Here is a 13,242-nt window from a genome sequence, read left to right on the forward strand (position 1 = left end):
TAATAATTCTTTAGTATATTACTTGTGTGATGTAAGAATGTTAACACTGTTATATTCTTTTTTTAGTATAATATGTGTGTGGGTAGAAGTGAATCATTTACTGCTTGCAAACCAATGATGTAAGATGATGTCATGGGGTAGGACTGGATAAGTCTGACTTCTTCCTACTCCATTCAAGCATGTTCTAGGTATAAGCAAATTGATATTGGATTATGTGTAAAATTATGTGTGTTGTCATATCAACTGTTTTTGTATGCTTGAAAGAATAAATCAAATCAAATCTCCCGAGTATGATCTGATGAAGGTCAGCTCTTTGTGAGCTTTATTTATAACCTGAGAGCACTCAGCATTTTCTAAAGTGACATCTTTGCAGAACGGGTTTTTACAAATCCTTCACCTCTCCCACACATGATTTCTTTATAAAGAAACATATTTTCCTGCATTCAACATCCAGTGGGACCTCTAACGCTTTGTGTAATGTGTTTACAATCTATCTGATACAATAGCAACTACAAGAGTCTCAGAGGAATAATAGGAAAAGAAACTCAGCATCAAAAAGGAGAATGAACTATGGTTGAACTCTGAGAGGAATGAATTAAAGATCAAGAGAATTCAAGGGCTTTGTGATTACTCCAACCAGGTAGGGCAGACTATGAGAAGGAAAGAAGAGAGACGGCTGGTGGGGAATGTTGATGTGCACATTGACCACACAGTTCACAGTGTGGACTGTTTAAAGTTTAAGGTATGTTAGGAGTTAAAATAAAGTAAAAATCCACCCTGAAACACCACAGCACTGTTAGCACACTGCTGTTGCTGAGGTATAGTTCCTCTGTGTGATAGCAGGAATACTTGTAGTATTAATAATAGTAATAATAAATATGAGGTTCTGGCTGTACAGATGAACTTTGCTTTCGAAGAGCAATTTGAAACTTCACTTTCTGGACATTCAACATCCACAAAGGAACAAATCAAGAGAAGAAGAGGCACAGATTTCCTCACTAAATGTCAACAATGGAAGTGTCAAAAAACATGTTTGTTGTATTCATCCTTTGTTTACCCACCTTTTTATAAGTAAAAGTTTAATATCCCTCATCTAGAAGTTAGATGGTATTCAGTTTAAATAGTGGAAATGTAGCAAACCATCAACCAAAGTGACAGTAAGTAAAAATAAGTACAATCCCAAAGTTTTAATACAACTCTTAACACTCTTAGTTGTTGTGTAAATGAGTAATTTCACTTTGTACATACTGTAAAGGAGGACATAATGAAGATATAAACTGGAGCTTACCTCTGGGCAGCAGGACAGGAAGGGCTTAATGTAGATGTTGGAGTCATGCACTTTTAGATTGTGGTCCCCAAGACCTCTTGTGACTCCGATGGTCGCCAACACACGAGCCTGCGAAATATCAGATACACAACCTCTGGTTTAGTCAACAATAAACTCACTAGTGTTAAAGGTTCAGCTTCTTTAATATAGTGCTTTTTTTGTTCACCCCATTACCACAAGAATAAACCTGGTGTGGCTCATGTAGAAGTTCTTTCATGGTCTTTTAATATGTACTGAAAAGAGGTGCAAAAAGGAGACTAAAAGGACATTATTTTTGTGGCTTTGGCTATAAAATTCATTTCTATTTTTTATGATAACCTTGTGCTCAGTGTACTTTCTACGATCTGGGAACATGATATCATTGCTGCAACAAATTCAAGCAGATTCAATGCAGCAGATTAGCCAGATTATTACTGAAGCATTTTATTTGGAGGTGAGAGTTAAGCAACTGCATTCAAAATGTTCATAATTCCTCACTGCACAGGAAGGCTGTGTGTGCACAATGACAGCACGGCACGTGCAGTCAATTGATTGAAACCGGACCAAAACTACTAAAATAAGACTAAAGAATTAATAAACTGGAATTCTCTGTTATGCCTAACATGTCTAGTAAGTCAAGTATGGCCAAAATGGAAAACTTCAGGAGTGATAAGTGCTTATTAAAGAACATTCTCTTATCTCTGTAGGTGTTCCTGAGCTCAAACCACTACAATAAACTGCTAGTGTTCATTAAGCAGGTTTTAATATACTCTGTGTGTGTGTGACTGTTAAGCAAGATATTTGTGACCTGAGAGGACATCCCATACTCCTCACTGTCAAGCCTCCTTGGATGGAGTAATTAAAACACTGTCTTCCCTGAGTCTGTCTCATTCACTCCTGATACTTGTAAAAACTAGCCTGCATCATGTCCTTAATGACATTTTATTGATGGATACAGGCTATTCCTGGTGGGAATATTTATCTGGATGGATGAGCAGCATTTAGGTAAATAAACACACATCATCAGCATTTTCCAGTTTTGAGTGCTTAATGATGGCTCCCCAAGCCCCAGATGCCATAAAACTCATTTGTGAGCTGTACAAAACTCTATTTGATTCCAACTGTCTGCACAGATTGCCAGCGCAGCCTCTAAAAATGGCTGCTGGCACAGGACTGGGGAACTGGGCTAATTGAATCTGCTGTACATTGTATCAGAAATGGTGGCACATAAGGACAGGGAGAGGAGTAAGAGGGCAACTGAGGCCTGGTAGGGATGAGCTTGGATCAGTATGCAGCACAGAGAGGGAGAAAGAAGGGAGAGCGTTTCAAACTGGCGGCAGAGCTCCTCCGGCAGAGAAGGGGAAACATCCTGGGATTAATTGTGGAGTGTTGGGGCCCAGCAGGCTGTGTGCTGGGCTTTGAAGTGCTTTGGTGTTCCTCTCCCTTGCACAAAGCCCCCTCACTCTATCTAGCCATCCATCTCCACAACTGACTTCAAAGGATGCGACATGGGCGTGGCCAGCTGTGCAGGGGTAAATCCTAGTGTGGGTACAAGCAGAGAGCCCCTGCCCCAGCCATCAGTCAAACATATGTCTGCTGCCTTAAACAGAAAAGTGGAGAAGGCCACAGTGAGAACATATTCACATCTATCATGTTTCCTCTCTGACCTTTTCAGTGTAACAAGGACGAGATGCTGCACGCCACCACATGTACAGCATCACTGAGGATAAGGAAAATGTAAAAAACGGTGTTCTGAGCTCTTGACCTTTTCTTTTGTGTCAAAACATTGATGAGATTTTCCTGCAAGTCAGTGTTTGAGTAATGTGGTATTCCAATTAACATATGTCACATTTTGGACACATTTCATCACATTTTCATCATCTCAGCTGGCTCAGAATGTCGCATTTGACCGCTAGCTGGGTTTTACATGTTGGGGGACTAAAAGCACAAAGTTCATTAGAGCATAGATCTCTCCAAAGGCTGGGGCAGGATCTGAATCCTTGTGGGAAACAAAGGGAACAGACTAATTTTGCCCTGGCAAGCCTTGATTACAGGTGAGGCGCACAAGGCCGTGGGAGTAACTCTGTCAGCAAGCAGCCACCAATCACATCATCTTACCTTCTTCCCTTCGCCGTAGATCAGGGGAAACTTTAGGTCATCATCCTCAATGGTTTTATACGCCCTGCACAGACAAGAGAGGACACTTTAATGGATTTTTGGTTTACGGCAGGCAGTGTACATGTGCTGTACCTTCCCTCCGTGCACCCCCCTGTAAGCCATGCTGCTCTACTGACTGGCACAGAGAGAAAGAGTAGGGAGATGGTAAGGAAATCATCCAGACATCACATAAAAAACACAGAACCTTAGCTTAGGTCTCACTCTTTTTCCCTTTTTCTAACTGGCCCAGTAAAAGTGAAGAGTCTATGGATGTTTGGGACACTCTACTGTTTACTGTGACAATCTGTAGCAGCTATATCGGTGCGTGTATCTGAAGGTCTTGCTGTAAAACTGCTGAATGATGCAAGAGTATGTTTAAACTTCCCCAACTGATTCATATTTACTATCTTCAGGCTGGAACCAGGCAGAGCTGCAGTACAAATAAAATCATATTGTATGTTTTCATGCCAGGTATTAAGATTCACTTTTCACCGTCACAGCTCCGAAACTTGCAGTGAAGACATCTTGACTTCTTGCTCATAGTGAGTATATTACTTTTCCATCCATGAACAGTTTTACTTAAGAGGAACAGCTGTATCACTGTACAATACCAGAAACATTACAAATTTGAGCCAATTTCCAGGACAGCTGCCAGGACAAACTTTCCTATTCACAACTCACACCAGGTGTTGAGAATATGAAAATCTGTCTTGCTATGAACTCATGGCCTGGATCAAATAATACAGTATTTTCTTTATTTTAGCCTTTAAACTAGAGGACATTAAGGAAGAAGTGATCACAACTGTCATAAAAGGTTTTTTTTTAAAGCAAAAGTAGAATTCTTTGATAGTAAAATATACAAAAATGCAGCTTAAAACCTTAAAATGTTGTGACCCAGGCCTGGCCTATACACCTTATCCAATGTATTTTTAGCTGCTGTGAAGCAAATTAGCAGGGACCGAGATGGTTTTCACATTACTGCTGGTTCCACTCAGAGAGACCATATGTTTCCACCTTAGGCGAGCGCTATACTGCTGTACTCAGCACTTTTTTAACAGTGTGCAGAGTGAGGACTATCACAGCGAACACAGCCCACAAACACAGAAATACAGTCTGCAGCCCAAGACTCTTCTGAGCAGAGAGGTGTAGCTCAAAATAAGGATCCATGAAAGTGTTTCCTCACCAATGACTACAATGTTCACGGTGTGGAAAAACCACTAAAATAGCAGTTTGATGATGTGAAACTTAAACTGAGCATTAAATGAGGAACTAATGACTGTAAAGTGGAAAAAATGGAAGCACCAAGTCTGCTGCCATTTCACTCCAAACTTCTTTCATTTAATTATTTCACCTCCAAGAAATCTCCAAAAAAATAAATAAATAAAAAAAATAAAACTACAACATAGAGACACAAACCTTTTATCATCATTTATCTTGGAGGATATCCCCAGACCCTGCCTTCAGGGACAGTCTCCCTGTTGAGATGCCCATTTACAATGAACCCAGACTGTGACACTCGAGATAAAGAACGTGTGACAGAATGAGAGAGATATACATGAATCCTGTTATGAGTTGTGCTCCCTGCTCTGGGACACAGTGCCCCAAAATCGGTTGCTCGCAGGCTGTGCCAACACAGAGCACTTTCACATTCAAAGGCTATCTGGTCGTCTATTATGTTGCAGTGTGTGACTGACTGAGAGAGAGACTGGGGGCGGGGGGGTGCAGAGGAAGAGAGGGATGCAGAGAAGGAGGGAGGGGTTTATCATTCTCTTTGCAGGTGACGAGAAACCAGCAGGAGGGGAGGGGGGTGATGTCATCTCCGCTTGGTGCAAAGAGAGGTGACAGAAAAGCATTAGCAGTGTATGTCCAGCATCATTTGATCTGTATTCAAACTGTTATATAGTACATGCCTACTCACAGAAACCGGACACACACGCCTGCAGACAGACGTAGTGACACTGACGTGGGCCTGTGTCAGTGCTAAACAAGACAGTAAATAAACATTCTGGCCAACCCTGATGGGCATTTTATAAACTGAATGGTGCTTTCAGGAGTAAGCCATGGCCAGAGTTATGGCAGTGACCCGACAACTCTCCAGATGTACAGTAATTTGTAGGCATCAGTCATACTGGCACAGCGGTAGGGGAACAGAAGCAGAAGAGGGTGGATGTGTGTGATGAAGGTCTGCGTTTGGTGTGCGTCTTTCTCCTGTCCAACACAGTGGGCATGGACACTAAAGAGACACAGCCCTTCACTTTCATTTATCACTGTCATCTTTATTTTTCTTTAAACATGCAAAGCTTTTCTTTCTAGACTTTTCCTGCTTTATCTCAATTTCCATTACAAGGTTATTTAATTTCTCCCTGTCAGTGAAGCCATTTTCTTCTAATTTGTTCTTTTTTTTCCTATCTCTGTCCTCTCCAGGCATCCGCCCTCCTCCCCACCTTCTCTCCTGGCTGGCTGGTTTATGGTGACATTTGGATCATGTCCAACATGGCTGACCACTCAACATCTATCATTACCAGGACATTTAGCAAACAAAACCCCACTCCATCACAGTTGGCAACATCAAAGCCAGCTCATATTCTGGTCCAACTGTCCAAGGGAAGGGAGGAAAAGAAATCTTTGGAGGAAGACAGAGGTGGGCTGCAGACCTGTGTGCCCTCATTAGAGCATGGCTTTGATCGTGGGTGCCTTTGAGGAAACTGGATGCTGGCGTACACCCACACACACGCAGCGTGTGGGCAAACAGGTTGCACACACAGGCAGGAGAGTGCATGCATGCATAGACATAAAAACATTATCCTCTGTACCTAACTGAACTGCACCTATACAGGACGACACAGTTCAAAGTCACACCCTTGCACATCAGAGCTGACAGAGCAATAATTTAAGACCCAGACTTAGTCCAAGTGAAACTGAAGCAGAACTGGGTTATGGGGAGAACTTCATTAAAAATACATCACAGGTCGTCTGCACTGCTGAGGCAGTAAGCAGGCAGACGACAGGCTGAGAGGTCTGGGCTCAGTAAGGAACACGGCCACTAACTGACCTACATCTACTGAACCGAATGGTGCCACAAAACACAACCGCGGGGAGGTGGGGTCAGAAAGGTCTGCTTTGTCATCACTCGCCTTGGTTCTCTGCCACTTACAGTAGATCTATATGCATGACATGTTCTACATTTTTTAAAAATGTGCTTAGTGTTAAATAATTTAGCAGGAAGCCAGAGAGAGACGCTCACTGACATATATTCAATGACTTAAAAAGGGAAAAATAAAACTGTGATATCTTTACAGTTGCTGTGTTGCACGCGCATTGCATTTTACATGAAGACAATATTTAATTTATTAAATTAGTTTATTTCAATGAATCAACCCACCATCCAGACATGGTGAAGTCACGGTACAGCATCCTCTTCCCCACCTCCTTCCTCTGCACTCTCCTTGGGAACTCCAGATGTGTAAACTCATTCCCTAATAAGTGGGGCTGCATGTAGGCCTTTAAAGTGACAAGAACAAAACAGATAAAGAAGAAGAGTGACATGCCTAAAGGACAGAAAAACAATTCCATAGTCTATTAAACTGGCAAAGAGAGCAGACACGGTAAGAGACTGAGCTAAGCATAGCCAGTGTCTCGGGGGAGGGGGGGAGAGGGTCAGCGCTGCTAATATCTGACAGCTGTGCTGGCTAGAAAGGAGCTGAGAAAGGTTCTTTCTTACCAGGAACTGCAGTCGCTGTCTCTCCGACTCCGGGGTGAACTCTGCTGACATGGGGATGACTTCGCCGGCCCTGATAATGATAGCTCTGAGAAAGAAGAGCAGAAAAAACAAAACTCTGCTTATTTAAGCTGGGACACTGTTGCACACGAAGGTGAGCCTTTTATCACGTATAAGGGTATGCTCACTTTGTGTGTATCTCACCTGCTGTCCCCAGCATTTCCAACATAGAGCTTTCCAAGTAAATACACCGCCACCAAAGCAGTGCAGCCACCTGAGATGTTGTAGACTGCCTTCTCCTTTTCTATCTGTATGTCCTAAATATAAACACCCACACACACACAAATTAATCCTTAAGATTAACAGCACGTAATCCAAACCTATCCTCTACTCATAATCAAGTTTCTAATCATCACAACCTTGACAAAGTCTTTCCTATCTCACAGCAGCACATAGAATTTAAGCAAGAACCTGATGCTGAATAAAATATTGCCCCAATACTTGAAATCCATCATGATGCTATTATTAATTATAGCAACATAATGAATTCATTTATCAAGAGCATCATAAGTCAAGGAGCAATAAAACAGACTGGAAACCAAAAGGACAGAAGAGAAAATTTTGAGGGACTGCTAGTTATTAAACCAGTTAATTAGCCCAGATTAATTTGGTGCTAATTAAACAAAAAAATAAGATTTGAAAAAACCCCATGCTATCAGCTCATTAAGTAGATGAATAATTAACCCGTCAGTGAATTAATCAAAATGCTAACATAAATTTGAACCAAGCTGCTCTCACTTGGTTTAACCCTTTGGTGGTTCCTGTCTAGCCATTGTTGGTCTGCTGTTAACGGCCCCGCAGTAAGCAGGAAGGATGACCCCCCAAGGCACCTCCTTTGTTTCTCTTCATCACTATCAACAGATTGAGCTGGATGAAAAACATGTGCAGCGAGTCCATCCTTAACACGTTTTCCCAGGAGGGATGTTTACCCCACCTGAAGCCCATCGCCTGCTGCTACTGTTTACATGAGTCCCTGCACCACAGTACCTGTACAGTACCTGGGAGCTACAAGTCAGGCCAGAAATCCTTTCTCTGTGTTGTCTGCAAAATTATTGGAAGAGCTGAAAGTTATACAGCCTAAAAACATGAAGAGAAAAATAAACTCTGGAACAGTGATGCCAAAAATGGAAGTCGGAAAAGATGGAGAACCACGATGAGACAGGTAATTAACTAAATTAATCATTTTTAAGTAATTAGCCAAAGCAGTGACATATCAGTTGTTTTTCAGGGAAAAATTGACCTCTGGGCATTAAAAAATTCATTTAACGCTCCTTTAATAAAGCATTAATAGCCCACTACCAAGACAAACACTCAGCCACATATCTTGCCTTTGTGACTGTCAATATTCATGCAGTAATGGAAAAGTAGAATTGAGTAATGTACTCACTTTACAGAGAAAAAAATTGGTCATATTTTTAATATCACATTATCTGAATCAAGCTCAAAACCTAGATTTCAGCTGATTAATGCCGTGTTATTTTACTAGATTTTATCGTGACAGAACAAGTGTCCAGCAGTAGTTCCACTGTTATTGGTACGACTCTGTGAAGCAAAATCACCTTAACATTAACCAAAGATTCAAAATGACCCTTCCAACCCACTGCCTCACCCTTACACAAGTATTAATTGTACCTAGCACAAGAAGACTCCACCAAGATTTCCCTCATCATGGCTGACTAGCTGGATTATTAATTGCACACTACCACCTTGTGGTTAAAAGGTGGAAGCACCACAATGCATTGATTGTATCTGCACTGCCCTCTATCAAGATCTAATTTAGCTTCACCCAGTAATTTCACTATATATTAAATCAATTCACTCATTCATTCAAATTGTTTCCATTTATGTTTTTCTTTAGAACACAAGGGCCTCTGTATTCAGATTACTGCTTATATTTACCTTGTATTCTTTAATACATTATGACCTGTATGTGTGATCTGTGGAACTATGAGTTGAATAACAGAGTGACAGAAAATAAATCAACTATATTCATTATGGGTTAATTGTTAAGATAGCAACCGTCCTTTTTTCAGCTTCTCAAATATAAATATTTTCCAGATAAATCAGTTTTCCATTAAAATGACTTGAATATATTTGGGTTTTGGTCTTTTGGTCAGACAAAACAAGACACTGTAAAACAACCATGGCTTTTGTGATTGATGACAAGAAAATAATTAGTAGATACTCAATAATGAAAATAATCATTAGTTGCAGCTGGAGGGGGATATCAGTTTGTATTTTATTGGCCCCTTTGACCTCTTCATCCTCAAAGCCTGCACTGTTTTGATTGGCTCTGGTCTTGGTCACTTGGCCTCTACATGAGGAAAATATCCAGCATCCACTTACAGCACAGCCAGATGGCGCACATGTGTGTCACCTGGACCAGCTAGAGGGGAAAAGTACATCTTCTGGCTCTGTGACTGTTTGCTGACTAACTGGGACTAACTGTGCTTCTTAGCCATCCAGGTCATGGTATATCTGAGGTGCTAACGTTGGTGAGTGGACTTGCTTTAGCATCACATCTCATCACTGACACCTTGAGGGCTGCTGAACTCACATATCGGCCATTAGTCCACCTGTATTTACAGTGCAGTGAAGACCTTATCTGCAAAACCTTTCATACTTCTACATCATGCTAAGCACACCTCTTACCATTTCTTTGAAGGCATTCTCAATGGCTCCCATCACCAGGCTCTCATGTGAAACTTTCTTCTCAGTAAAAAAGCGTGTGGGCGGGGTGTTGGGTGAACCCGGAGCCCCTGCAGCGCCCCGGAGCGAGGCAGCCCTGGTAAGGGCACGTTGGGATGTCGGGGTGAGGTGGTGATTGATAGGTTCCTCACCCAAGCATGTGGGTGGCAACAGGTTTGGAGTGCACAGGATTTCCAACACCTCCTGAAGGTGCAGGGCAATGTGATGGTGGAGAAGCCGGGAGGCAACAACAGCTGCTCCAGAGCCAGCGTGGCCATCAAACAACGCCCAGTAGTGGAAGGGTAGGTCTTCTGAGCTGTCCTGGAGACACAGAAGAGTCAAACACATTTTTCCAGACTTTACTGTCAGTCTTCTATACCTTGACTGAAACTATCAGACACATCATTAGTTAAACTGCTTCCAATTGATACAGTATGCAACATGTGATGAAAGGTCAAAAGTCTCAAGCCAAAACATTTGGGATCCACTGATGTATACTGTAAATGACCAGAAGAATAGTACCACGCAGGCATTAAATGGTTTACCCCTGAGTAGAGCTGTCACTAATCATGGCAGCACCACAGGGCGGAAGCTGCATAGTCCAAATGCAGACACATGTAGACATGAGTGCTGCCAAAGTTTATTGTTGAAAGCTCCTGTTCTGTGGACACCTTAAGATCTGAAAGTGCTCTTCCTCTTGGGGATGCAGCATGTCCATGAACAGATGATATAGCTATGGTGTTAATATATGCTCAGACACCATTGCTTCAATCTGCAAGTTTTAATGGACCTGGCACAAAACTGTATACTGTCTGTGACAGAGTGGTAACTCCCACATAATGTTTAGACAAAGTGTCATGTGATCTGGTTCAATCATTGCGGACCTTTGAAATGACTGCTTGCTGTTAGCACATACAGTATGTCTGCACACAGTAAAGCTCTGATTTAAGCCGGTGCAGCAAGCAAATAGCCTACAGTGGTATCAGTGCAGTAGTGAGTCATGAGGTACTTGCATAAGTTTGCTGTAGGCTCAGGGCGGGCCTGAGCAAAGTACTGGTGTGCTGAGAGGAAATTTTAGCAGCAGCATTACTAGTTTTCCACACACATACATCCAGATATAGTGTACTTGCATAAGGAGACAAGGTTAATGTAAAATCTATTTGTGTGTTTCTATGAGAAAACACTCGTTTGCCTGCCTGTCTGTATCAGTGGCTGTTGAGAGTGATGAAGGCCACTCTGGTGTGTAATGGATGCTGTGCTGTACACCCCAGTAAACTGCTGATAGGAAGGGATGTTTGATCTCCTGAGCCACAGCCGCTCCATAAGCATATGATTTATCAACTTCACATCACCAAATAGCAAAGTGGGTTTTTTTTAACTTAGGCACCCAGAAATCATGATAGATTTATCAACTTCACATCACCAAGTGGGTTTTCTTTAACTTAGGCACCCAGAAATCATGATGTCAGCAGTGCACTGACAGTATGATTACTGCTGAAGATAACACACTGACAAGAAAGGCAGTAGAGCTCACTAGAGTTTGTATATAGTTAGTTTTATTCAACACTTCCTGGGTTCATAAAATGTATCTGGAGAATGTCATTTAAGGTGGAGATGGTGATAAATGATGGTATTACCCAAACAAAAGCAGACCCATCAGTGTAACTCACCAGGTTCTCCCGGAGACCTAGGCCCTCTCCATTAGGGAGGGAAGACCTCCTGTGAGTCATCGGGGTCCGGTTGGGTGTGGTGGCTCCTGCATGTCTCCTTTTGATGACCAGCACCTCACAGCAGGCCTGGTCCTCATTTAATGTACTCTTTCCTGCATTGATCACCCTAGACAGAGGGGGGATAACATGACAAACTTCAGTTTGACTGGACGTCTAATACAAGACATGCAGAGATAATAAAAATGATTTGAAGGAAATGAAGTAAAAATAACATGAAATCCACAAATCTAGTTGTGCAACTTCAGCAGGCATCATGTGTACAATCTGTGATACTAATAGGTACAGAGTAGTATGAAATACAATATACACAAAAATATAGTTTTACACAAAATAAACATGCATTCAATATATTTTACACTTCCAAGACATGTCATCCTCACTCACATCATTTCAACTGCATCCTTCAATAAGAAACCAAAACAATTTAGTGACAGATGTGTTTTGGATTTTAAAAGGTGATTTTGCCTTGTATTTATTACCACTGAGATACTAAACTCCTGAATTTTGGTACATGATACACAAATGAAGTTATTCTAAGGGATTCTTGCTAAACGTGTTTGCTGGACACACGGCTGTTGAAAAAAAACCCACAATCCTTAGACACGGGATAGAAATCCGTCTACGTGATGATGATATACTCAGGGAAATAGTTAACAGTAATAAAGAGTACACAGTGTACTGTACAATATGTGCAGTTAATGGGTTAAAACATGGAAAACTGAATAAAAGCCAAAAAGTTAATCAAGCATGTCTGAGACCAAAGTACTGCAGGGAGTCATGTTCATTTGACCCCATTCAACAAGTGCAAGATCACAGGGTTAACAACAGTTGAGCTTTCAGGCCTTTTATCTGTGATATGCGAGGAAAAGCCACCCGCACCCTGAGGCATGAGCTGTGTCTGAGAGCAGGCCTGTCATATTCACTTGTTTCATTTCTTTACATTGGAGACAATGGTGTGACCTTAATTATCCCATCACAGCTGTAATCTACAGGGTGAAATTTTGATTCAAAGGCATTATCAGGACCCTGAGCCTATTTTAGAGATATTCTGATATTTTACAATACTTAAGTATTAGAGAATAATACAGGTCTATTGTGAAACCTTACTCTGTCCTAGATCATTCTTTGTTGCACAACCAAAAGCATGCAAAGGCGAAGCCAAGTCATAAAAACACTAACCTCGAGGCAGTGCATACTCCAAACATACCATTCACAAAGTAAAGGTGGTTATAGCTCGTCAGGTTAGCTACTCTATTCAGCAACTGTAGCACCTGTAAGCGATGTTAAATCTTAAAGTATATGCAACATGCAACTCCCACTGACACATGAATGTGGCCATATTTTTGTTACAATGGTAATTTAAATGTTACCAATAACTTTTGATGGCATATTAAATCAACGATCAGTTAATCCTTCTTGTAATCCAGGGTATTATTTTTTTCCTCTCTGCTTCCTAGTTTTTCTGGTCATGTGCGCTACTCTACTTCGTATGAAGCTTTGTTCCCTGTCCACGGAGTGTGACGTTGACTTTATTTATAGTAGGTCCTTTACAGTGTATAAAGTAGTAGAAAGGAAACCCTCCA

At 41.5% G+C, this 13,242-nt stretch overlaps 1 protein-coding gene across 2 annotated transcripts in view; it reads right to left on the reverse strand.

Annotated features, from left to right (window-relative positions):
* The window catches only part of ppm1h (protein phosphatase, Mg2+/Mn2+ dependent, 1H), a 21,253-nt gene that overhangs the window by 4,956 nt on the left and 3,055 nt on the right, over positions 1-13,242 (reverse strand). For both annotated transcript variants that reach the window (XM_020624479.1, XM_020624487.1), the window contains exons 2-8: positions 11,600-11,765; positions 9,894-10,250; positions 7,386-7,498; positions 7,185-7,269; positions 6,846-6,964; positions 3,425-3,488; positions 1,289-1,396 (exon numbers count right to left, since the gene is read on the reverse strand). In XM_020624479.1, the coding sequence (XP_020480135.1) occupies positions 1,289-1,396; positions 3,425-3,488; positions 6,846-6,964; positions 7,185-7,269; positions 7,386-7,498; positions 9,894-10,250; positions 11,600-11,765 (1,012 nt within the window). The remainder of the gene's footprint in view (positions 1-1,288; positions 1,397-3,424; positions 3,489-6,845; positions 6,965-7,184; positions 7,270-7,385; positions 7,499-9,893; positions 10,251-11,599; positions 11,766-13,242) is intronic.

This window comes from Monopterus albus, unplaced genomic scaffold, assembly GCF_001952655.1.
Source record: "Monopterus albus unplaced genomic scaffold, M_albus_1.0 scaffold7.1, whole genome shotgun sequence".
Taxonomy (NCBI): Eukaryota; Metazoa; Chordata; class Actinopteri; order Synbranchiformes; family Synbranchidae; genus Monopterus; species Monopterus albus.